The sequence below is a fragment of the Peromyscus eremicus genome, chromosome 4 (assembly GCF_949786415.1).
Source record: "Peromyscus eremicus chromosome 4, PerEre_H2_v1, whole genome shotgun sequence".
Classification (NCBI taxonomy): Eukaryota; Metazoa; Chordata; class Mammalia; order Rodentia; family Cricetidae; genus Peromyscus; species Peromyscus eremicus.
The window spans coordinates 65,519,068-65,546,676 of record NC_081419.1 but is presented as its reverse complement, the minus strand read 5'-3'; the positions used below and the strand labels follow the sequence as shown (position 1 = coordinate 65,546,676).

At 37.6% G+C, this 27,609-nt stretch overlaps 2 protein-coding genes across 2 annotated transcripts; both read left to right on the top strand.

Moving 5' to 3' along the window:
• Positions 1-8,074: 8,074 nt before the first annotated feature.
• On the top strand, positions 8,075-10,017 carry LOC131908339 (olfactory receptor 4A16-like). Its single transcript, XM_059259393.1, has one exon. The coding sequence runs from the start codon at positions 9,045-9,047 to the stop codon at positions 9,990-9,992; it is 948 nt and encodes a 315-aa protein (XP_059115376.1). The 5' UTR covers positions 8,075-9,044; the 3' UTR covers positions 9,993-10,017.
• Positions 10,018-21,753: 11,736 nt separating this feature from the next.
• LOC131908338 (olfactory receptor 4A15-like) lies at positions 21,754-26,943 on the top strand. The gene is made up of 2 exons (XM_059259392.1): positions 21,754-21,763; positions 25,988-26,943. The coding sequence occupies exon 2, from the start codon at positions 25,993-25,995 to the stop codon at positions 26,941-26,943; it is 951 nt and encodes a 316-aa protein (XP_059115375.1). The 5' UTR covers positions 21,754-21,763; positions 25,988-25,992.
• The last annotated feature ends 666 nt before the right edge of the window (positions 26,944-27,609 follow it).

Below are 27,609 nucleotides of genomic sequence, written 5' to 3'. Positions count from 1 at the left end.
AGTTGATTGGCCTGATCTGTTTGGGAGGCATCCAGGCAGTGGGACCGGGTCCTGTGCTCATTGCATGAGTCAGCTGTTTGAAACCTGGGGCCTATGCAGGATTGCTTGGCTCGGCCTGGGAGGAGGGGACTGGACCTACCTGGACTGTGTCTACCAGGTTGATCTCAGTCCTCGGGGAAGGCTTTGCCCTGGAGAATATGGGAATGGGGGGCGGGCTGGGGGGAAGGGGAGGGGGGCGGGAGGGGGGGAGAACAAGGGAATCCGTGGCTGATATGTAGAATTGAATTGTATTGCAAAATAAAAATTAAAAAAAAAAAACTGAAAATAAACAGATAGTTTAGCAAGGCCAAAAAAAAAAAAAAAAAAAAAAAAGAAAGAAAAGAAAAACACAGAGAAAGCATATAAGCATATAGTTTCTACCAAGCAGAAGAGTATCATGTATGGGGGATGAGGTTGAGAGAATACCTCATTCCGACATTTATGAAGAAAATAAAAGGCGCACTATATTCAAGAGTGATGTGGTATAATTAAAATCAATTGCAGGAGTTGAGATAAAGGCATATAAACCCAGCAATGACATAGCAGATGCTTTCTGAAATTTACTTATTTATGTTTTCTTTTCAGATAAAAAATTTGGAGAACTTCATACTTGAGTGTTGTATTTCCATCATCCCCATCCAACTTCTCCCATTCTCCTTATCCACTCCCAGGCTCATTACTGTTAGTTCCTGCTGTGGCAACAGCCTGCCTTGGCCTCAGAGGCAGTTACAACTTCACCTGCAGACAGGTGACCTTTCCACTTCAGCTATGCAACACTGGTACCCTTCAAAGGTGTCAGTCTGTCACAGTCCCCTCTCCTCTTGCCTTTCTTGCCGCTTGTTTCTCTTCTTGCTCATTCTGTCTGTCTGTGTGTCTGTCTGCCATCCTGCCTCTCTCATGTCACCACAGCATTTCTCTCTTGCTCTTTCACTCTCTTCCTCCCCTGTCCTCCAATAAGTCTCTTGCACTAAAAACTCTGTTGCCTGTGGTGTGTTCGATTAGTGTCATGGCATACCTTGGCAGGGCCCACTGAAAGGTACCCACTTTGCCTTTTTATAAATCCTTTCAAGTATCCCCTCTTCTTTAAGTGTTAAAAATTCACAAATATACATATATATGCATACAAACCCACCAAGTAAGTCCACTTAGCATTAATTTTTCATGTGTCCACAGCTGACCATTTGGAATTGGACAATTTACATGCAAGGTTGTTTCTGGAAGAAATTAAATTTTCTTCTCTCAGCCACCATTGACCACTTGAAGCTCTTCATCTAGGGATGGGACTTTGTGGAATTTTCCCTATCCAGATTGGCATGATAACTGGTGTTGTCATTATAAAAGTTTTGTTCAGGCAACCATAGAGTTCAGTTTTCATGGGTGCAAGTTCCCTCTCATGTCTAGTGAACTTATCTAGCATTAGGCATCCTGGTTCTATGTCTCTTTTTTTTTTTTTTTAATTTTTATTTTGCAGTACAATTAAGTTCTACATACAGGCACAGATTCCCTTGTTCTCCCCCCTCCTGCCCCCCTCACCTTCCCCCCAGCCCGCCCCCCATTCCAATCTCCTCCAGGGCAAAGCCTTCCCCACAGACTGAGATCAACCTGGTGGACTCAGTCCAGGTAGGTCCAGTCCCCTCCTCCCAGGCCGAGTCAAGGGACCCTGCATAGGCCCCAGGTTTCAAACAGCCAGCTCATGCAATGAGCACAGGACCCGGTGCCACTGCCTGGATGCCTCCCAAACAGATCAGGCCAATCAACTGTCTCACCCACTCAGAGGGCCTGATCCAGTTGGTGACCCCTCAGCCATTGGTTCATAGTTCATGTGTTTCCGTTTGTTTGGCTATTTGTCTCTGTGCTTTATCCGACCTTGGTCTCAACAATTCTCTCTCATATAAACCCTCCTCATTCTCGCTAATTGGACTGCCAGAGATCCACCTGGGGCCTAGTCATGGATCTCTGCATCCAGATCCCTCAGTAGTTGGATGAGGTTTCTAGCATGACAATTAGGGTGTTTGGCCATCCCATCACCAGAGTAGGTCAATTTGGACTGTCTCTCGACCATTGCCAGCAGTCTGTTGTGGGGGTATCTTTGTGGATTTCTGTGGGCCTCTCTAGCACTTTGCTTCTTCCTATTCTCATGTGGTCTTCATTTACCATGGTCTCCTATTCCTTGTTCTCCCTCTCTGTTGTTGATCCAGCTGGGATCTCCCACTCACCCAAGCTCTCTTTCCCTCGACCCTCGCCCTTCACTACCCCCACTCATGTCCAGGCTGTTCATGTAGATCTCATTCCATTTCTCTGTCATTGGGCGATCCCTATTTCTTTCTTGGGGTCCTGTTTTCCAGGTAGCCTGCCTGGTGATGTGAGTAGCAGTCCAGTCATCCTTGTTCCACATCTAGTATCCTGTTATGAGTGAGTACATACCATGTTTGTCTTTCTGAGTCTGGGATACCTCACTCAGGATGATTTTTTCTAGGTCCATCCATTTGTCTGCAAACCTCATGAGGTCATTGTTTTTCTCTGCTGAGTAGTATTCCATTGTGTATATGTACCACATTTTGTTTATCCATTCTTCAGTTGAAGGGCATCTAGGTTGTTTCCAGGTTCTGGCTATTACAAACAATGCTGATATGAACATAGCTGAACAAGTACTCTTGTGGTGTGGTTGAGCATTCCTTGGGTATATGCCCAAGAGTGGTATAGCTGGATCTTGGGGGAGATGGATTCCCAATTTTCTAAGAAATCGCCATATTGATTTCCAAAGTGGTTGTACAAGCTTGCATTCCCACCAGCAGTGGAGGAGAGTTCCCCTAGCTCCACATCCTCTCCAGCATAAGGTGTCTTCAGTGTTTTTGATCTTAGCCATTCAATGGGCTATAGAACTAAACAGAGAATTCTCAACAGAGGAAACTCAAATGGCTGAAAGACATTTAAGAATTGCTCAACATCCCTAATCATCAGGGAAATGCAAATCAAAACAACTCTGAGATACCACCTTACGCCTGGTTCTATGGCTCTTATCTTTCTGACTCATTTTCCATGAATTCTTTGAGCCTTGGGTGTAGGGTTTGCATTGTACATCTATTGGTTGAGGTTGGCATACTACAATAGTTTAATCAACTTTGAAGATTTGCAGAGCTCTCTAATAGTCTCCACCTGATGCAAAATGGAGCCTCTTTGATGAGGGTTAAGAGCTATACTAATATGTTGGTGTATGAGTAAGTATTTAGAATGTGGGTAGAGACTACAGTAGTTTCGGAAAATGGCATTAGTAAGTTTTCCTCTAGGGTCTGTCACCTCACCAGTCATGCATAATTGGGTAGGTTTACAGTATTAGGCATTAATTCCCTCCCATTGATCAGGCCTCAATTCCAATTAGACAGCTGTTGCTTGCCCCTAAGACAGAAGTGTCACTATTGCACCAATAGGGATATCTTGACAGGCCAGACATTGCTTTGTTTCATAGACTTTACATTTGGGTAGGATTACTGGTTGGCTGCTTTTCTCCCTTAGCATCTTGCACAGCACCTTCCAATATGATGAGAGCCCATCCTCAGAGACGAGGCTTCCAGACCAGTTTCCAGTTCAATTCCCCCAAGTCCTCTGTCTGAAATGTTTAGTGTCTTCAGCAATAGCATATTACCTTCAAGTTCTGAAAGCAACTAAGGGCAATAGCAATAGCTCATATATTATTTTAAAAATATTTGTTTTGCACTGGGTGGTGGTGGCACATGCCTTTAATCCCAGCACTTGGGAGGCAGAGGCAGGCAGATCTCTTGAGTTCAAGGCCAGCCTGGGCTACAGAGTGAGTCTCAGGAAAGGCACAAAACTACACAGAGAAACCCTGTCTCAAAAATGTTTGATTTTTGGTGTGCATATATGATCTTTTTCTTTCCTTTGACTAATTCTCTATCATGCATTTCTAATTTGTCATTAAGTCCAAGTGATGAGCTCTTCATTTCTACTAATACATATTTTAGAATTTAAACTTACAAAATTCAATTTAATTTCTACTTAGTGATTTACAGATTTCTATTGTTTAAGTTCACTTGTAAGTGGTTCTTTTCTTATTACCTGCAACATCTCTATGTGTTTTCCTTACTCTTGTCTTTCAGTCACACTTTGTCTTTCCCTGTTTTTTTTTTTTTGAGTGTCAGATCTATTGTATAAAAATATTATACAGACAATTCAAGCCTGTTTACAGAGTCCATTTCTTTGCAGAAAATGAATTTATTTTGTTGTCTTTTAGGACAACAGCCTCACATCTCATTGGCTCTGTTGTTTTGGAAAATCTTTGATTGTATTTCACTAGGTCTCCTTATTCGTCTTTTGATATTAGGTACTGAGAAATGTTTCTTTTTACTTCATAGGTGACAAACACATAATCTCCTCCTATTATTTTGAAGTGGTGCCAGATATGAATTATAGAGAATTACCATGAATCTGGCATATTTGGAGGCAATATATTATGCTGATAATCACTACATATTTTTCTTAATGAAGCAAGCACATTCCAATTTTGACTTGCTCTAGGCATAATACAATTACAAACACTCACTTCACTCAGATTGAAAAGAGCATTAATAATTCCTTGAATTGAGGCTGGAGAGACTTAGGTAATTGCATCCATTAAATAACTTCATCAAATGATCAGTTCTTTTGAAAACTGCCAGTTTTCAATTTGTCAGAAAAATGAGATAAATCCAACTCCAAATATTTTTTTGTGTCTTCTGACTACATTTCTTCAGGTCTATATATTAGCTCATCATTTTGCAGTGATGCAATGATCATGATGACTTTATACCTTGATAATTTTTACAGAATTAAATGTGTTTCATGTATTTTTCACCATTTACTCAATTGACTGGCAACATTATTTAGTGTTTGTCTTAGAGGAAATACATATAATCTTTGGGATTGCTAGTTTTATTTCATTTGTTTGGTAAGTTGAAAACAGACAACTTATAATGAAGCTTTTTTTATGGGTATTTGTGACATCAAAAATCCAGTGTCTATCAAAGGACACTATAACTTTTCACTGGAGGTGACAGAGAGCCTAGGGAAGAGAACAGCAGTGGAAGCCTTTAAGGCACTGTTCACGTATTGAAAAAGCATTGAGTTTTCCCAGTATTCACTATTCACCTTGTTGTTCAATTCTTATTCATTTCATAGTATCCTGAAATGAAATAAAATGATTGACACCACGAATATCCCTATAACTTCCTCTGACACAGATTCAGATCTTAACTGAAACCTAAAGTCACTAACAGTGCAGAAATTATACTGGCTGCCTTCTGAAGAGCTAGAGTGCCAGCTGCAAAAGTCTGAAGTTCTGTGTTCTCTGGCTTTGTACACAGAGCTCCTTGGTTGGAGTGAGTCTTACAGAGAAATTCCATGCTGTGCTTTGGTGTTGGAAGGAGAATGGGCATGCTCTCTCCTTCAGAATGTTCTAAATATTAGTGGCCTTACTAAACATTTGATAATTTACAACTCATATTTTATCAATCATTGCAGATCAGAATTTTTCTTTTCATAGTATAGGTTCTTTACATTACTGAGAAATCAGATCCCATCTCTTGGCAGAGTCTCCTTCCTCCAGGGACTTGACTAGGGAAAAAACCTCTTTGGAAGAGATTAAATTTGTTAAATTTGAATTTGTTCCAAAAATTCTTACAAATAGCTCTATTATGTTCGGGTAGTCTCTTAACTTTAAACGAGTGATGATGTAAAAGCCATAGGCTATATCTGCACATATAAATGGAGGAGTTGTTCTTCTTCGGGTGGAATGGCCCCAGGGCATTGTGAGAACACCATTCCACCCAAGCTAAAGGATGCCTTAGCTGAACTCCAGTCCTTGGACTAGCATGCTCTCTTGTTATATCTATGACTGCTCCCAGAAGTTTGTGTAAGATTTGAATTTCCTGGTGAAATTGTGGAGACATACAAGTAGGGTTTTTTTTTTTTAAATTTTTAAGGAAGAAGTATTTCCTAGGAAGATTATACTTGAGAAGAATTTAGAATTCTGCTTATACTTGTGGAAAATTTTCCATCATCTTCTTATCTAGGAAATTAAATTGAAGCTTGGCTTAGTAAACAGAGGGCTTAAAATTTAGGTAGTTAAATGCAAACACATCAATTGTGAGTAACTCACAGCGGAGTTATTTTTGGTTGTTTCACAAGAAATGATTAATGGAAAAATTGTGTGTGTTTTTTAACGTTGCCTAATTTTGTGTTTGTGTATTTGAGCTACCAAATAATGGCCCAGGTCAGGTTGATTTCCACAAACAGACCAAATTTTACACAGCAATAAAATATATATCTTTATTTCTCCACAAAGTTATGTTTCCTATCAGGTAAGAATTTCTATCTACAGCTATGTTGTATATGTTGATTTTAAATGATTTTGCATTATAGGCATTTGCACTGTGTTACTTCTCTAGAAGACTGACTTAATGAGAAGCAGGTGTAAAGACATTGAAACAGTCATCAGTTGTAGATATTACTAGAACTACACATAAATTATTCATCTATTTTATTATCACACCATTGCTACAAGAGAGATCTATCTACCTGAGTGAAAGAAGTACTAGTTTTATAGACCCAGGACAAGACCGAAAATACATATTTGTGAAACAATTGAAAATGAATGCTAGATGCAAATCCCTGTGATATCTTGAAATACAACTAATAGCTAAAAGACCATATATTCTCCCAGGAGCAACTGAATTTAATGACAAATCTACCAAAACATAGGAATTAATTAGAAAATATCAGGATATGTTCTAGTATTATATTTGACAGGTATTTATTTTCTATATTGACAACAACAAATGGCCTATAAATATATATGTATTAATATGTCAAACATATAACAAATGAACCAATGAGCTTAGTACCTTATATTTTTATTTATGAGATTTTGTATTTTGCACAATATATTTACATGTAATTTGTTTTAGATATATGAATTAGAAAAATTATAAATCTTAACTACTATGCTACAATACAAAAGATTCAATGTCTATCATGACTTTGAGGGTTATATGAGGTTTTATAAATGACCTGAGCAAACAAGTTAGCACATATTAAGAAACAAACTCATACTCAAAACTGCTGTTAACTAGACATATATTTAAAATTATTATCATAAAATACTAGTGTGGTATTTTTTGTGATTATATATTTTATTTTGAGAAAAATATATTCTTTTTCTTTTATATTTGATATTATAATTGCAACATTTCTGCCTTCCCTAATTTTCTTCCCCTAAACCTTCCCAATACCCCTCTAGCTCTTTGAGAAAAATATATTCTTAATAACCTGTGTTAATTTTTAAAAAGACATTAAAGCTGCAATTTGGAATCATGTTGAGACTATTCTTCATTTCTTGTGGCAAAAATATTTGACAATTGGCACAATAAATTATAGTTCAAATATTAAGTTTTACTATGTATGTAAATAACTTCATAATTAAATAATAATAATGTATTCCATCTTACCAAAACTAGAACTGAAGTTTGAGGACATACATCAAATAGGCTATAACTCAAGGAGTACTGGAAATAATAATTTTACAGTTTTGTGTCCTGCAACAGGTATGCCTTTGTTGGTCTGTTTCTTCAATGATGGGTCTGTTGAATGAGATGAAGCAGTAATGTGAATGAGACATGTAGAAGGTACATCATGCCTACCACTTAGTGAAATATCAGATTATCTCTGGCCCTGTTTTATGTATATCTTACCCTAGAAATTAATTAATTTTCTTATTTTTTTTTTGTAGTCTTTCTTGGATTAGGCTTGTAACTCTAGGCTGCAATTCGTGTGTGTGTGTGTGTGTGTGTGTGTGTGTGTGTGTGTGTGCTGTGTTTCTGCATAGTGTGCACATCTTTCTCTTCACATCCTTTTCCTAGTATCTGTGTATGAAGTCCACTTATTTGCTTCTATTTAAAATAGGTACATATTATACTTTATTATAAATATATTTATACCAAAACAAATATGTCTAATAGAATTCTAACTTTATTCTGAAAATTAGTTCATAGGTAATAGATATAATGTTTTTATATCATGGTTTGTATTTGTAATTATTAAATTGATAGATATTCTATTATTGGTTCTAATTCAGTTTCACAATAAAACTATCAGGGACACCAGGGACACATCTTATTAATTTAGATTTTGCTAAAGTTTAGCAGTGCTCAGGGTACCTTGCATTTACATAAACAGAAGCTGGTGGTGTCATACTTCCCCTGTGAAAATCATGAAACTAATGCACAGAGAGGTTAGTTTATTTGTTGATGCCCATACAGGTAGGGAGAGAGCCTGGAAGTGTAGCAGGCACACTACAGATCCAGAGCCCATGTTATCCATTGCTGTACTGTTTTACCTGAGTTCCTTGTACGCAATGACTGGGAAATGCAGAGTTGTAATTTGGTCACTGCAGTCATTGCATCCCTGTTACTGCAGATGGCATTTTCAAGTAAGAGCAACTAATTTGGAAATCTTCATTTGATCATAAGATATAAGAAATAATACAAAGTCGGTGAGAGAAAGAGTCAGGGCCATACTACCAGCAACGTAGGTTGTTTGGAAAGGAAGGATTCTGATGTCATGTAGTTCAATCTTCATATTTCTAATTATGCAAATGGAAACATATTTATATTTACACCTTGATAGTGACTCAAGCCCATGGCTTTTCACAGTGAGCCTAAACTTTTCCCTTGGCTATGCTGATTTTTTGAATCTATACACATAAATTGTATTTTCAGTATCCTCCTAAATGTAAATGTTACATTAAAGGAAATCATACATGTAAAATATAACTTCTTTATATGTTAAAAACCACACTCCTCTATTTACTACTTATCTCTTCAATTCTGTTTTTATCAGTTTTAGTTTCACTGAAGATGTGCTTAAGAGCTAATAAATTTGTGTTCTGTTTATAATATCATTGCAGACCCTGTTCTCTTGAGCTTTCCATTGAGACACAATCCACATATATTTAAATGGGACAGAGAAACAATGTCACAGAATTTATCCTTCTGGGTCTCACTCAGGATCCAACTGGACAAAAAGCATTGTTTGTCTTGTTTTTACTCATCTACATTGTGACAATGGTGGGCAACCTGCTCATCGTGGGGACAGTGGTTGCCAGCCCCTCCTTGGACTCCCCAATGTACTTCTTCCTTGCTTATCTGTCAATCATGGATGCTGTTTATTCCACTTCCACATCACCCAAGTTGATTATGGACTTACTCTCTGACAAAAAGACTATCTCATTCACAGCTTGCATGGGCCAACTCTTTACTGAGCACTTATTTGGTGGTGCTGAGGTCTTCCTCCTGGTGGTGATGGCCTATGATCGCTATGTGGCCATCTGTAAGCCCCTTCACTATTTGACCATTATGAATCGGCAGATTTGCATCCTTCTGTTGGTGATAGCCTGGGTTGGCGGGTTTGCCCACTCTGTGGTTCAACTTATTTTTGTGTCTAATCTCCCTTTTTGTGGACCCAATGTCATTGATCACTTTATCTGTGATATGTACCCACTATTGAGACTGGCATGTAGTGACACTTACTTCATTGGTCTTACTGTGGTTGCCAATGGTGGAGCAATCTGTATGATCATTTTTGTCCTTCTCCTAATCTCCTACGCATTCATTCTGAACTCTCTCAAAAGCTACAGTCAGGAAGGGAGAAGGAAAGCCCTGTCCACCTGCGGCTCCCATATCACTGTGGTTGTACTGTTTTTTGTTCCCTGCATTTTCATTTATGTTAGACCAGTGTCTAACTTTCCCATAGATAAATCAATAAGTGTGGTTTTTACAGTTATTACTCCCATGTTGAATCCATTAATATATACCCTGAGAAATTCAGAGATGAAAAATGCTATGCAAAAACTCTGGTGTAAAAAAGTCACTACAGGTAGAATAAGAGTGCATTCTCCACACTGAGCACTTCTGTTACAATTCCTAAGTAATAAACAGGCAATAGACTTTAACAAATGATTCTGTTGTCTACTTATTTCCTACTTGGTTCATACCTATATTTTTGTCTAGCGCTTTAAAAAATAACATTTTTTTAAAAAAAATTTTAGAATGACTCCTTACAGAAGAAGATTATGGAAAATTTTTTAAATAGTTGTATTTATATAAGTAAAGATATAAAACTATGCTGTCCTTGAAAATGTTTTAATTGTATTCAATTTATATCAAAATTAAACCCACAAGAAAGTGTGTTTTCTACTTTAAGTTTGAAAAACAAGTTTCAACAAGAATGATACCAACAAGCATGCCAAGCTGGATAGGAAAAGCCCATGAGGCCTCAACCCTACACAAAGAACTATAGGCAACTGAGTAAAGCTAAAAGTTGGAGAGATAGAGCTCCCCAGGAGAGCCTGCCTCAATTGGTTGTCCAGGGCCAGACAGACAGCCCTGAAAACATACATACAAGTAACATTATGTGGACCGAGCAGGTTACATTTGGGAATATAGATGTATATACAAATACATATATACAAATGATGACAATTAATGAAAAGAGGCCATCCTTGATGGAAAGAGGGGAGGAATCTATGGGAGAGTTTGGAGGAAGGAAAGGGAAGAGAGAAACGAAATGAAATTACAATCTCAAAAATAAAAACAAATAAATTCAAAAAACAAAAAAAGAAAAAGAAAAACCAATGTCATTAATTTTAATACAAAAGCAATTTACCTAAAATTCACATTAAATTTCCTAAGTGAGCAGGAAGTGGAAAGAGTTGGAGGAGAGAAAAGAATATTATCAAAACATATAGTATGAAAAATTATTTTAAAAATAAATTTAAAGAGTAATTTTAGAAGAGATCAGGCATGTCATGTTTAGGGTATTGGGAAGAATATCTAAGTTAAAAGGTTTAGCCTTGGACACCTACTTATGAACAACACTAATTGTACTCAGGCAGTGTATATCTATATATACATATATATCACTATAAATTAAAATAGGTACTATGAATTTGGGATGGAGCATGGGAGGAGTGTGAGGGAGGACAGAGGAGTGGGAATGAGAAAATGCAGTGCCCATGTATGAATATCTCAAAATACAATACAATTTTTAAAAAGAGCAATTTAAAAACAAATGCTTATGCTACATGATTAATTTACAGAAATGCATTATTCATCTGAAGATTGCTCCATTTTGGGGGTCATTATCTCTGCATTTTCAGATCATAACTTTGGGATAATACACATAACATTGCATTTCACCATAAACATGAATAGTATAAAGTGTCTTGGCTTTGGACTCAAGGCTAAGGTGTGAGGCTTAAGAAGTACTGGAAGTCTTTAGGCACTGTTCATCTGTTGAAACTAGTTGTTACTTTTCTCGATAACATTTATTTAGTTAACACTGGACTGAAATTAAGAGGAAAGAATTACAACTCCTCCAGACATAGATTCTAGACTTGATAGCGCACAAAACAAAACAAAACAAAACAAAAACAAACAAACAACTGTGTTCAAATAAAATTGAAGAATTGTGATTGCTTGTCTTTGTAAGAATTAAAATGGCAATTAGGGAATTATAACAGATTTACAATTCTAAGTTCTCTGTCTCTGTGGCTTAGAGCTCCTTTGTTTTTAGTTGATTGGGGGGGGGCATTTGAGGGGATGCTGCAGGGGTAAGGGGAGGGACTGGGAGGTGAGCGGGATTGGGGTGCATGATGAGAAATTCCCAAAGAATCAATAAAGAATTACATTTTAAAAATACTTTATTAAGAAAGGAGTTAATCGTAAGTTTAAAAAAAAAATAGAATCTAAGAAACCGCAAAGCCCTTGAAACAAGAAACTGTATAGTTCAGATGGCCTCTGCTCCTGATTCTTGGTCAAGTCCCTCACAGCGACTTCTTATGGTAGGGCTGGAAGGTCAGCTTGATATCCACAAGCTCTTAGAAGAGCCACAGAAGCCCTGCCCTGCGTGTTTGCACAGAAAGCAGTGAGAAAAAGGCAATGGATGGTGCTGCCACAGGAAGAATTGGGGAGGGGCTGCAATGGCACCCTTTGACCGACCGCACCTTTTGTCTTATGATGGGAATCTGAGGGACAGTGTTCTAGCACTGAGCTCTCGCAGATGCAAAGGCAAGACCAGCTCCCCAGTAGAGAAATTGTGCTCGCACCTGCCAGAAGAGGGCTCTGTTTCCTCTGGTGTCCACATGGAAAGGGCACCACGGAGTGGTTTTCTGCAGATGCCAGGGCAGAATTCAGGCTAAGTGAAGGAGACAGAGTAAAGGCAATTGCAAGGTCCTGTCTGTGTCCTTATTTAAGATATCAGTACTCTGATCACCATGGATTCTTTTGTTTGCATAAATTTTGATGTTTACAAAGTAAGGAAAAAAAAGTCTGTTTCACAAAAGAAGGGAGGCTGTTCCGGTGTGGTTGATCGGGGGAAGTGGAAAGCTTCCTCAACAAGGATGGCGTGAAATTTTCTCTGTGATATATTATAATCTACTCAAGCCTGAAAATATATTATCACTGGGGAGGGGGAAACTCAAATTAGAAAAAAATGAAGCTGGAAACAAAATAAAATAGTTACAATATACAAAAATTTTTCATATTTCAAGCAATAAAATATAGATGATACGAAAATTTTACTGATCTATATACATAACTCTCATAGCCCTTATAACCCATGTCCTGATCAAAACCAGTACGGATAATATTACACATTGCTAAACTAAGTTATAATACAAGGTGATTGGGCAGAGACTATCTTCTAGCTTTATGCTTTCCAACTTTATGCCTTCATCTGTCTACAGCTTAAATGACAGACCTCCTGAATGAAATGAAGCAGTAATGTGAAGAAGACATGTAGATGGTGCATCTAATGAAATCTCGGACTCTTTCTACACATGTTCTTTTGTGCTACAAAATTTCTTTGTTGGGGCTGCAAACTGGTGAAGTCACTATGAAAATCAGTGTAGAGAACTCACAAAAAGCTAAAATTAACCTACCATATGACCCAGTTCTACCACTTCTTGAATTATGCCCAACTGATTCACAATCCAAATACACACATACTTGCTCAGCCAGGTCCATTGCTGCTTTCCTCACAAGAGTAGGACATAGAAATACCCTAAATGTCCTGCAACTGATCAGTGGATCATAAAATCATGGTGCATATACACTTTTGAATACTATTTGGCTATAAAGAAAAATGAAATCATAAACTTTATAGATAATATGACTGAACAAGGAAATATCATATTGAGTGAGATGACCCAGACCCAGAAAGATATATGTCACATGTTATCTCTTAACAGAAGCTTCTAGATACAAATCTTCAGTTGTAAGTAGAGATACAGATCCTGGAGTAACTTCAGAAACCATGAAGATAAAGGGGATCATTGTCATGGTAGGGGGTTACAAAAGAGAGCAGAATAGCAACACATAAATGATCCATTCAGAAAAGTGGGAAAAGGGGAGCTTCTAAGAGAGAGGGAGAGAATGGAGGTACATATACACAAAGGAAGAAGAAAAGTAAAATAACAGTAAAGATGCCTGAAAAACTTGTAAGGAATCATACCATTAACTATTTATCTAAAGAAAAGTCCTATACTACATGCACTTCTATGCACAAATATACATTTAGAATTTAAATAAAATTTTCTCATTTGGTCTGATAGTGCCCTCACCAAGCACCAAAGACCATCTAATAGAACGACCAGACATGACAATCCCTGTTTTGAGTTTTTGGTCAGGATTCTTCAATATACTCCCCCAAACATGCAGGCTATTGCCATTTTCCTTGGTTGCCCACCAGAGGTGTAAGCCAAGTCCTTACTCCTGAAGACACCATATACTTTAGATACAGAGCTCAGAGGTCCCTGAGCTGGAAGTGACATGAATACCTTCTTCCTGAACACTAGCTTTCATGGTTCCACAGGAACCATACAAGCTTCCAAAGAAGGGGATGCAATCACCAATCCTACCTAGTTATGATGTCTATGAATCACACCAATGACAAGCATGGCATGATAACCCCCAGGGTGCATCAGTCGCATGCATACCTTGGCAGTAACCAACAGATCTTTAACTGGACTTAAGACCCACCCAACAAGAGGGAAAACATTCCTGATGCTGAAATGTTAGTCAATTACTTGGTGTTAGTAAAGTTATGGAACTTGGGGGAGAAACTAAAACCACCACTTCACTAACTGAACATAATCCCCAAATATAGTCTAAACATTTGTCCTTGTACCTCCAGATAAGTGTAACTGTCACTCCTCAGCAAGGAAATTTCCCTTTGCAATAGATGGAGACCATTAAAGAAGAACATCACCAATCAAAATGGAGAGTTGTGAAGCGCAATTCCATTGGATACATCTAAAATTGTCTCCACGCCTGAGGCTGAGTATATCCTTTTGCTAGGAGTCTTATCTGGGATCATCCTTGTAGATTCCTGGGAGTTTTCCTTGCACTAGGTTTCTACCTGACCCAGAAATGATCCCCTTTCCAGTCTGCTCTTTCAGTATTCTCTCCCTGCCCTCTCCCAGCTGATCCCTCATGCTCCCATCTCTACCAGCCACCAGTCTAGTCACCTGAAATCTCTTCTACTTCCCCTTCCCAGTGAGACTTGAGCATCATAATCTTTCTTTTTTAATATTTATATATGTGTATGCAAATCAGGGGTAGGGAAAAACTAAATAGGAGACCTGGAAAATAAATTCTGAAGTATAAAGGACCAATTATTAGACATTGGTTTACTGATTTACTTAGTGATTGACTTAAAGCACTGCTTGTATTGTCCATTTGTCAAGCATGACTTGTCTTGCTACCTAGAACAGAATGACCTGGGGAAACAGATGAAACAATGGATCTTGGTCCTTGTTAACCTGTTCACTGCCATTTCTGCTTTCGCCAATTCTCATTTCTTGCTTCCCTGCCTTGTGCTTTTAGAGTATAAAATGAGAATGCAGACCAGACCTGTGGCTGAGACATTTCAGGAACTATCTTTACTTCAGTCCACCGATGACATCTCCTTTCTTACAATCTCACTGGTATTAGGGTGCTTATTCCAGAGAGGTAACAACAACAAAATAAGAGGTATTGATGAAAGAGAGAGTCATTATTCTCCCTCACCCCCAGTTTTCTCATGTAGATCTCATCCATTTCTTCATCATTGGTTGATCCCTGTGTCTTTTCTCAGGTCTTTCTTACTATCTAGCCTCCCTGGAGCTGTGGGTTGCAGTCTGGTTATCCTTTGCTTTACATCAAGTATCCACTTATGAGTGAGTACACACCATGTTTGTCCTTCTGAGTCTGAGTTACCTCACTCAGGATGATGTTTTCTAGTTCCATCCATTTGCCTGCAAATCTCATGATGTCATTGTTTTTCTCTGCTGAGTAGTACTCCATTGTGTATATGTACCACATTTTCTTTATCCATTCTTCAGTTGAGGGGTATCTAGGTTGTTTCCAGGTTCTGGCTATTACAAATAATGCTGCTATGAACATAATTGAGCACGTGTCCTTGTGGTATGATTGAGAATTCCTTGGGTATATGCCGAAGAGTGGTATAGCTGGGTCTTGAGGAAGATTGGTTCCCAATTTTCTGAGAAACCACCATACTGATTTCCAAAGTGGTTGTACAAGTGTGCATTCCCACCAACAGTGTAGGAGTGTTCCCCTTGCTCTGCATCCTCTCCAACAGGAGGGCAAGGGATGGGGGAATGAGAGCTTAGGGGAGCGGGAGGTGTGAGCTGGAACTGGAACAGAGTGGGAGAACAAGGAAAGAGATACCATGATAAATGAAGGCACCATGGGAATAGGGAGAAGCAGAGTGTTAGGGAAGTTCCCAGGAATCCACAAAGATGACTCCACCATAGACTATTGGCAATGGTTGAGAGGGTGCCTGAGTTGACCTACTCTGGTGATCTGAGGCTTAACTTTGTCATAGAACCTGCATCCAGTGACTGATAGAAGCAGATGCAGAGATCCATGGCTGGGTCCCAGGCATAGCTCTAGGAGTCCAATCAATGAGAGAGAGAGAGAGAGAGAGAGAGAGAGAGAGAGAGAGAGAGAGAGGGAGGAGGTATTCTATGAGCAAGAGATATTGAGACCATGATTGGAAAAAGTACAAAGACAACTAGCTAAACTAGTGGAAACACATCAACTGTGGACCAATACCTGAGGAGCCCCCATGGTACTGGACTAGGTCCTCTAGATAAGCAAGACAGTTGTTTAGCTTGAACTGTTTAGGTGGCCTGGAGGCAGTGGGATCAGGACCTGTCCCTAGTGCATGAGCTGCCTCTTTGGAGCCTAGTGCCTATGCTGAGACACTTTGCTCAGCCTTGGTGCAGGGAGGAGGGGCTTGGACCTGCTTCAACTGAATGTACCAGACTCTGCTGACTCCCCAGGGGAGACCTTGCCTTGGAGGAGGTGGGAATGGAGGGTGGATTGTGGGGGAAGGCTGGGGGGTGTGGGAAGAGGGAGGATAGAGGAATCTGTGGTTGATATATAAAATGAATAGAAAAGTCTTTTAATTTAAAAAAAAAGGAAAAAAGAATGAGAGAGTCAAAGGTAAAAAAACAGACTACTGGGGGTTAAAAGGAGCAAGGGAGGAAAAAGGGATGAGGATGGAAGGGGAAAAGAACTACAAACATTTCATTTGAAAAACTCTGTAATGATAAAACAATCTCTACAAGCTAATAAAACTAAAACATAATGGATAGAGCTTTGTACAGTACAGTTTGCACTCAGTTGGCTTCATAATTTACAAAAGAGTAAGTTAAGTTGGAGATGAATTTCAAATACCACAGTGGGTTATAGACAATGAAATTGCCTATAGTAAATGAAAAAGCACTGAACACATTGAAGATATAATCTACTATTCATCCAATACAAAGTCTCCTTTGGGTAATTAGGGTAGAGAAAGGGCCATGGGGAATATCCTGTAACTCTGTTTATTAAAGTCTGACTTTTAAAACTACATGTAGAAACAGAATAGTAAGTAATATCTTGAGTTTTTTAGTGTTTATGTTCAGGTAAGATTTTGATCTTTCTTTGTATGTAATGTTTGATACTTCCTAAAAGTGAGATATTTTACAATCCTCATTATACACATGATGTTGAGTAATTTAATAAAGTTTACACAGCTGTTCAACATAGATTATAAGGATCATATTCCAAATCACAGTCTGGTATCTCACATCTCAAAACTCCAATAATTCAGGAACCAGTGTCTCTCAGTGTAAGATTACAGAGCAAACCAAAACTGGCAGTGACTGCATATGACATAAAAGACCTGCATTCTCTTATTTCTGCCTTTCAACATTCCTCCACAAAATCCATTCAGCTGTGCACAGGTCTTAGAAATACCAGTGTTTCTATGCTTTGAATATATTGAGGAATAAAACATTGACTTTTCTTTAAAGTTTATATGTAAAATTAGGTCTGCTATAATCATTCCAAATCCAGATGCCAGTGTAAGAACACAATTAATGACATAAAAGGCAATATAGCAATATCAGAACCCAGATATCCTATGGTGGAAAGACATGAATGTTCCAATGCAGCTGAGGCAGAAAAAAAGACCTTAAAATAATTTATGAAGATGATAGAGGTCCTTAAAGAGAAAATGAAAAAAAAATCTTAAGAAATTGAGGAAAAGACAAACAAGAAATTGGAGGAAATAAATAAAAATCCCTTAAAGAATGCTAAGAAAACCAAGAAGAAACAAACAAACAGATGAAGAAAACCACTCAAGACCTGAAAATAGAAATAGAAGCAATAAAGAAAACATAAACTGATGGAATTTTTGAAATGGAAAATCTGGGTAGGCAAACAGGAACTATAGATGTAAGCATCACCAATAGAATAAAAGAGGTGGAAGAGAGAATCTCAGGCACTGAAGATACAATAAAGGAAATAGATTCATTGGCCAAAGAAAATGTTAAATCTAAAAAATTTCTAACACAAAACATCCAGGAAATCAGGGACACTATGAAAAGATCAAATCTAAGAATAACAAGAATAGAAGAAGGAGAAGAAACCCAGCTCAAAGGACTAGAAAATATATCCAACAAAATCACAGAAGAAATTTTTTCCAACCTAAAGAAGGACATGCTTATAAAAGTATAAAAAAAGCTTACAGAACACATAATAGACTGGCCCAGATAAAAACATCCAGGCACAATAACAATCAAAACAGTAAACATACAGAATAAAGAAAGACTATTAAAAGCTACAAAGGAAAAAAGTTAAGTAATATAAAGGCAAACAGACCTATGAGACTTCTCAATGGAGACTCTAAAATCTAGAATGACTTAGGCAGATGTCTTACAGACTATAAGAGACTGTGGATGTCAGGCCAGATTGCTATATACCCAGCAAAACTTTCAATCACCATGGATGGAGAAAACAAGATATTTTATGACAAAGTCAAGTTTAAACAATATCTATCCACAAATCCAGGCTTCAGAAGGTACTAAAAGGAAAATTCCAACATAAGGAGGTTAACTACACTCACAAAAACACAGGCAATAAAAAACCTCACACCAGCAAAATCCAAAAAAGGGAACACACACACACACACACACACACACACACACACACACACACCCACTACCACCATTACCACCAACAAAATAACAGGAATTAATAATCAGTAGTCATTACTATCCCTCAATATCAATGGACTCAATTTTCCAGTAAAAAGACAGACTAGCAGAATGGATATGAAAACAGGATCCATCCTTCTGCTGCATACAAGAAGCACATCTCAACATCAAAGACAGACACTACCAGATAGACAAACCTTCATCTATGGTGATATTTTATTTGTACTGAAATGTGATTTTATTTGTCTGTTAATAAATAAAGTTGCCTGGGGGTCAGAGCTAATAGCAAGCCATAGCAGAAGTCTGGCAGTGGTAGCACATGCCCTTAATCCCGATCACATGACAGGCAGATCTCTATGTGTTCAAGGATACCACCAACATGGAGACACACACCTTTAATCTCAATACCAACCATAGAGACCAGGAGGTCTGTATAGACAGGCAGTGATGAGGAGGTCATGTGGTTGGGTTTACAACCAATGAGAAGGCAGAACAGAAAGTCAATGAATAGGACAAACAGACAGGAAGTAGGTCTCTTGCGGAGAGGAGGACAGCAGCGGCAGTGAAGGGTAAGGTTTTAACTCTTAGCTATTGCTCTGACATCTCGGGCTTTTAACTCTGCAATCGGTTCTGTGTTTTTTATTTAATAAGACTGTTCATCTACATTCATCCAAACTAACTAAAAGGCAGATAATATCCAAATTAACAAAATCAGAAATAAAAATGGGGATATATATATGAGAATGAGGAAACCCAAAGAATCATTAGGTCACACTTCAAAAGCCTGTACTCTACAAAACTGGAAAATCTAAAATAAATGGACAAATTTCTCAACAGATACCACTTACCAACATTAAACTGAGATCAGATAAATAATTTAAATAGACCATGGCCAGATGGTTCTAGTGCAGAATTCTACCAGACTTTCAAAGAACTAATATCAATACTCCTAAAACTATTCTACAAAACGTAAACAGAAGGAACATTACCAAATACGTTTTATGAGGCCATGGTTACCCTGATACCCAAACCATACAATGACTTAACAAAGAAAGAATTACATACCAATTTCACTCATGAACATTGATGCAAAAATACTCAATAAATACTTGCAAACATAATCCAAGAACACATCAAAAAGATCATCCACCATGTTCAAGTAGGCTTCATTCCAGAGATGCAGGGATGTTTTAACATATGAAAATCTGCCAATGTAATCTACCATATAAAGAAACTGAAAGAAAAAAAACTGTTTATCATTTTAGATGCTGAATAAGCCCTTGACAAAATCCAACACCCCTTTATGGTAAAAGCCTTGGAGAGATCAGGTATAAGGGACATACTTAAACATAATAAAGGCAATTTACAGCAAGCCTATAGTCAACATCAAATTAAATAGAAACTTAAAGCAATTCCATTAAAATCAGGGACAAGGCAAGGCTGTTCACTCTCTCTGTATCTATTGAATACAGTCATGGAAGTTCTAGCTAGAGCAATAGGACAACAAAAGGAGATCAAGGGGATACAAATTGAAAAGGAAGAAGTTAGCTGGGTGGTGGTGGCACACTCCTTTAATCCCAGCACTCGGGAGGCAGAGCCAGGGCGATCTTTGTGAGTTCAAGGCCAGCCTGGGCTGCAGAGTGAGTTTCAAGAAAGGTGCAAAGCTACACAGAGAAGCCCTGTCTCAAAAAAAAAAAAGAAAAGGAAGAAGTCAAAGTATTACTATTTTCAGATGATACGATAGTATACGTAAGCCTGATAAACACCTTCAGCCTAGTGGCTGGGAAAAAAACAAACTGAAACAAATAAACAAACAAAAACAACAATAAAAATGTAGCTCTCCTGTATACAAACAATAAATGGACTGAGAAAGAAATTAGGGAAACAATACCCTTCACAATAGCCACATAAAATATCTTGGTATAACTCTAACTAAGCAAGTGAAAGACCTGAATGGCAAGAACTTCACTTCATTGAAGAAAGAAATTGAAGAAGATACCATGAAATGGAAAAGTATCTCATGCTCATGAGTGAGGTAACCCAGACCCAGAAAGACAAACATGGTATGTACTCACCTATAGGTGGATATTAGATATAAAGGATAACCCTGCCATAGTCCACAGACCCAAAGAAGCTAAATAAAAAGGAGGTGCTCAAGAGGGGGATGCATGAAGCTCACTGTGAAGGGGAAATAGAATAGATATCACAGGTGTATGGGGATTCTGAATGGGGCGGCATGGGATCAGGAGGGATCAGGTTGGGAGAGGATGGAGAGAGAGAGTACTTGGAAAGACAACAGGGATCAGGGACATCTCTGGGATGATTTAGAAACTTTGTGCACGGGAAACTCCCAGGATTCTACAAGGATGACCCCAGCTAATGTTCCCAGCAATAGGAATATGTAGCCTGAATTGATCATCTCCTGTAACCAGGCACAACTTTCACTAGAGGAGTTGGAACCCAAACCTAGACACGTAACCTTTGACCTACAATTGCCCTGCTTACAAGATTTGCTGGGGTAAAGGTGATGCAGGAATTATGGGAATGATTGCCAACCAATGACTGGTCTAGCTTGAGACCCAAAACATGAGAGGGAACCCACCTCTGATAACGCCTGGAGGGCCAAGACTCAGAGGCTGGACAGTCCAGAGACGTAGAATAAAGTCAAACATGACTGACAAAAAAAAAAAAAAAAAAAAAAAAGTCCAAGAAATGGGTCCTAAAGATATTCTGCTATACTCATAGATGGTTGCCTATCCCAACTCTCATCAGCGATGCTTCACCTAACAACTGATGGAAACAAATGCAGAGACCCACAGGCAAACACTAGGTGTAGCTTGCTGAATCTTCCCCTTGTGGAAGAGGGGAAGACTATTGTGGGAGTCTTAGAGCTCTACAACACCACAAGAAAACCCACAGAGTCAGCTATCCCGGGCTCATAGGGGCTCACAGAGACTGAACTGACAACCAGGGAGCCTGCATGGGACTGACCTAGGCCCTTCCACATATGCTAATTTGTGTAGATTGGCATTCTTGTGGGACTCCTAACAGTGGGAGCAACGCTTTCTCAGACCCAGTTACCTGCTTTGGGGACCCTTTCCTCCTACTGGATTGTCCCATCCAGCCTCAGTAGGAGGGGATGTGCCTAATCTTAAAGCAACTTGTTATACCATGGGTGGCAGACATATGTAGGAGTCTGCCCTTTTCTGAAGAGAAATAAGGAGTGAGTTGGGGGTGGCTGGGGAAGAAGGGATGTTTCAGGGAGGGAATGGAAGGAGAAGAGGGAGGGAGGGGAAACTGATCACAGAGCACTACCGGCATGGGTATAGAAGCCCAATTCGTGGTAAATAAATAGGGCAGCAGCTTTCAGGTGGTCATCCAAAGATAGGTTTAAGCCCCACCAGAGGAGTGTGCAGTATGCCATTAAGATCTGGCCAGGCAAGCTGGAAATGAAAACATTTTTCATCACATGATAAGTCTAAAATTAATGTGGGTGAGAAGGCAATGGAATAACCAGCATCCAGAAAGAAGTACATTGGGGTAAACAGCACATAGGAGGTATCATTTCTCTGGGGGCATAATTCTTCAGAGAATTTGATTTGAAGCAAGCACATTGGGGGCAATTTGAAGAGCTCAGCGAAATAGTTTGTATTTCATTATTAAGTTCCTGTAAATATTTTCCCTTGCCTCATAGAGGAATTCTCCTGGGGATTTGATGTTACTCTTAAGTTATAAAACAAAATGATAATAACATGGTACATATAAACAATGCTAATGTAGTTTTGTGAGTGATCAATAATATATAACAAAATCAATAACTTGAGATTATCCTGCATTGTTCACAACTGACAAAATGTTAACATGCTTGTTTAATTAATCTAATAGTATGCATATGAATGAACTGTGAAGTCGATTCTTGCTTGATACATGTTCTCAAAACAGCTTTCAAATTTCATGATTCACCTCACATATATCTGCTGTTTATTCTGGAGTCCAACTGTGGATAAATCTGTAGCCTAAACTCTAAAATGCTTTTTGAAGAATGAAGCATGTTTATCATGCTCTGTGTGGGCCTACGGAGCTGCATCTGTGTGACAAAGCAAGTCTAGCTTCAGTGGCTGAGTGTGCATTTCTTTGAAGGTATATCTGTGCTAATATGCTTGCAATTTTGACTTATCAAAGTAAGAGATAATTTTCTGGGCTTGAAAATAAAATCACAGAAGTCTGAATTTGGAACAAGTGAACAAAGAAGAAACAGAAACCCAGGTAACACATCAATGAAATCTTTACAGAGATTTTGTGATAAGGTCAAAGAAGGTTAGTTCAATGGTGTCTTTCATAAGTCAGTAGATGACTCATTTCAAAGTTTTATGACAGATACAAGAATAGGATACTGCATGCACTTTATTTACTTTATAGAATATTGATAGAATAAACAAAATACAACTATCTATAAACTTTATATTCTTGTTTAAATGCATATAACAGAAGTGAGAACATGTTGGATTCACATGGTTTATATTCATGTTAATGTGTTTATCAGACATTTTATATAATTTAGAGAATGTAACTGTTATTATTACCAACTGTCACCTCCTTATGGGATTTTAAAGGCTATGTTTCACTGCAGATGTTTAATTCTTTTTAAAATTTAATTTAATTTTTAAAAATATTTTTTATTTTTCAAATTAAAATATAATGGTCATGTTTGCCTCCCTTTCCTCCCTCCAACTCTTCCCATGCACAGCCCTGTTTGCTCTCTGTCAAATATTTGGCCTTTTGTTTCTTTGCCTGACTGAGGAAGTTTTATTTAAATATATATTTTCAATAAATAAATAAATAAATAAATAAATAAATAAATAAATAAATAAATAAATAAAACATTCATATATATTACAATTAAATTGCGGAGGTCTTTTCTATTTAGTGTGGTAAATGAAAACAATTATTTCAATGTTATATCACCACATTCCATCTCATCCTTATAATCTTTACCCCACAAAACAATAACTCTCTATCCCTAACCAACTCTAAACTACTGTTGTATTATTTCTATGACTATGACGAGTGTAAGCACTACACAGAGGTAAGATCATAAAATATCTGTTCCTTTGTGTTGTTCTGATTTAATAATTTGGTATAATTTCTAAAAGTTTCACCTATTAAGTACACTTATTTTTGAAATGGAATATACTCTCACCTCTTCCCTCACTCTTCCCACTTTATAGGTTCAGAAATTACGCCCTTTGCACAGGCATAAAGACACACTGGGTAAGAAGGCTGTCCTTGAACACTACCTCAATGCTAAACTTATGAATGTGTGCTACATAGTGTGTTTACTCATTTGTCTGTTGATGGGCAGGTGAGTTGTTACTATTTTTGCCTATTGTGAATATTCTTCTTTCAATATCAGTTAAATATTTACTCTGGTTTATTTTTTCATTTTGTTTTACTGGCATGAATGAGATTTTGATGTGGAAATTACCAGAAAATTACAAAATAAGAAAGTCATACTCAAAAATTTATTTCTGAAGTATTCATGGAGTTATATTTACTTATCAGAATGGATAAAGATTTTTTGTGATCATTTAATTCTAAATTCTGCAGGAATCTTTAAGATGCACCATCTGTCCCTACTTAATTTAAAGATTTCATTTCTATTGTCTTAAAAAACTTATGTACTCAGTTGATTCTGTAGCTTTAAAGCATCAATTTTAATTGTAATAAATTGTCAAACACCATAGCAATGCATAGAAAAAGCAATACAATAAATTTCCTGATAGTGATGTGCGTGAAAAGAAGAGGCAGCCCCATAATTGTACACAATAAAGAAATAATCCATCCAGTCATCCAATAGAAATTCTCCTTTGAGACATTACAGCTGAAGGCCCTATGGAGATTCTTGTATATCCTCTTTTTTATATAAATCATAGCTTTTAAATAGATGTGCAGAAATTGATCACAATAAGTAATACCCTGAATTTACTTATTTTACTAATTTACTAAGTGCTTACATGCCAGGTAATTTTCTTCAAACTATATTTGCATTTAATCCTTGACACTCCTTATATGTTAGATATTTTATGGTTCTCATAATATACATGATATTGTGTAATTAACCAAAGGCCACATGATTGTTCAATATAGATTCTAGAGATTGATAATCCAAATCAGAAATTGGATCTCAACATCTAAAAAGTTCCAGGTGCTCTTTTTCACTAAGGCAAAGCAAAATTGGCAATAAACATGCATGACACAGGAAATTCACTTTCTTTGTCAACTGCTTATCTTACATTTTCACCATGTCCGTTTGGATACTTGCAGTTTTTAGAAATGGTATATTTTCTTTACCTCAAAGAAACTGAGTAAGAAAACATATGACATTTAAAAATTCATATTTAAGATGAGAAATCCAATGATAACATTTAATTTTTAATTGGAGTTTATGTCATGGATATATTAGTTTCATGATAATTGTTTTGTATTTGAGAAGAATTCTATTTTCAAAGGATATAACTCTGCCTATAAAGTAATTAAGTAGGAATGTGCAGGCAAAGACTTGCCTTGTGAGTTTCAAAAGTGTCTACATTAAAATATAAATTTCATCATCTATACTTGCAGAAAACTGCAGTTTGAAAGTGTTTCCTAGTATTTCATCTACTCACACCGTATGCAGTTTGTTTCTCTCATATGGCACTGGCTTTTGCAACCATCTCCTATTTATTTTATTTGCCGTCAATCAGATTCACATATTTAAAACATCCATTAACAATTTATTTGTTGAGTACATAAAAATCTGGAAGTCTCACCAATATTTGAAAGATGTTTCTTATTTCATAAAGTATAATATTGATTACATAAAACGCATAATTTTCAAAAATGGTTTTGAGAAAACAAAGAAGTATACATAAACTACAGCTTCTAGTCTTTGTGGGGAACTGTCTAAAGAAAGCAGTGTTTGGGACTCAGAAGATCCTTTCATCCTGGTTTCATTATGGTGTCTGAAGGAGGATGTTTGTGAAAACAAGGTGAGAGAGAGTGAAAGAGTAATCCAAACACGCATTTTCTGAGGTGCTTCTTACATGAGCAGTGTGAAAGCTCTTTCCTAGTTAGTGGTGGGAATTTATGAGCCCCTTTGATATCCATTCTGTGATTTTACTGGTTTGATTACATATAGTTCTTGTGTATACAGTCATACCCACTGTGAGTTCATGTGTGTAGTGTCCCTATCATGTCTAACAAACTATTTCGCTACAGACTTCCACTACCTCTGACTCATAACTTTCTGTCCCGTTTCTGCAAATATCATATCTGCAGGCTTTGACACTTGAGTGAGTTAAAACCCCTCAGAAGAGCTTATGGAAAAGAGGAACAATGTAACCGAATTCATCCTCCTGGGCCTCACCCAGAACCCTGAGGGCCAAAAGGTTCTGTTTGTCACATTCTTGCTCATCTACATTGTGACAGTAATGGGCAATCTGCTCATCATGGTGACCATCTTGGCCAGCCAGTCCCTGGGCTCTCCTATGTACTTTTTTCTGGCTTATTTGTCTTTTATAGATACTGTCTATTCTACTGCCATTGCTCCCAAAATGATCGTTGACTTGCTCTATAAAACAAAGACCATTTCCTTCCAGGCTTGTATGATTCAAGTTTTTATTGATCATTTATTTGCTGGAGCTGAGGTCATTCTTCTGGTGGTGATGGCCTATGACCGCTATGTGGCCATCTGTAAACCTCTTCATTATTTGACTATCATGAACAGGCGGGTGTGTGTTCTCATGCTATTGGGGGCCTGGATTGGGGGCTTTGTTCACTCCTTAATTCAGTTTATCTTCATTTACCAGCTCCCTTTCTGTGGTCCAAATATCATTGACAACTTTTTGTGTGACATTTATCCCTTGCTAAAACTGGCTTGTACCAATACTTATCTCATTGGACTCTGTATGATAGCTAATGGAGGGGCAATTTGTACTGTCACCTTCCTAATTCTTCTAGTTTCCTATGGAATCATTTTGCACTCCCTTAAGGCACACAGTCTGGAAGGGAAGCGCAAAGCTTTGTATACATGTGCATCCCACATTGCTGTGGTTATTTTATTCTTTGTTCCTTGCATCTTCTTGTTTGCAAGGCCTACTTCCACATTTCCCATAGATAAATCTGTGACTGTGGTATTAACTTTAATTACTCCTATGTTGAACCCCTTAATCTATACCCTGAGGAATACAGAAATGAAAAATGCCATGAGAAGACTTTGGAGCACTAAAATTACTTTAGTAGGAGAGCTATATTCTTCCTGTAGAACATGACATTCATCCTTTCATGGAAGCAAGGGACAATTGCCCTGAAGCTTTACATTTTCATTGTTATTCTCTTGTTATTTCTTTGTTCTGAAACGGTGGTCTTCATGTTTAAGTGGATTATGCTTCATCTTTAAAAACCAAGACTATTCTACAGTAAGTAGAATAGTAAGACTATTCTAGTGTAAGTTTTTTTATTTTTGTTTTTAAACAAGGTTTTTTTTAAAAAAAACCTTTATAACGTTGGCTGTCCTGGAACTAGCTCTGTAGACCAGACTGGCCTTGAATTTACAGAGATCCACCTTCTTCTGCCTCATAAGTGCTGGGATTAAAGGCATATACCACCACCACCTGGCTTAGTGCAAGTTCTTTTATGGGCTAGGCTTTTGTCTTTTTATATGTTGTCAATTTATTTCATGAATTTAAACTTTATTTTATTGATATATTTGTGTATAATTATAAATGAAAAGATAACGCTTTGATGTGTACATGTATTATAGAAAGTCTTAGTGAAGCTAATTGACATTAGCACCTCACCGTTTGTGTGAGTGGTCAGAATAGGAAAACGTATTTATGTTCATGTGCTGAAATATATGTCTGGAGATTTTGTTCTCTTTAGTCCACGGAGCCAGTTCAATAAAATTCTAAGTTGAGATTCAAAAATATTGTTTACTT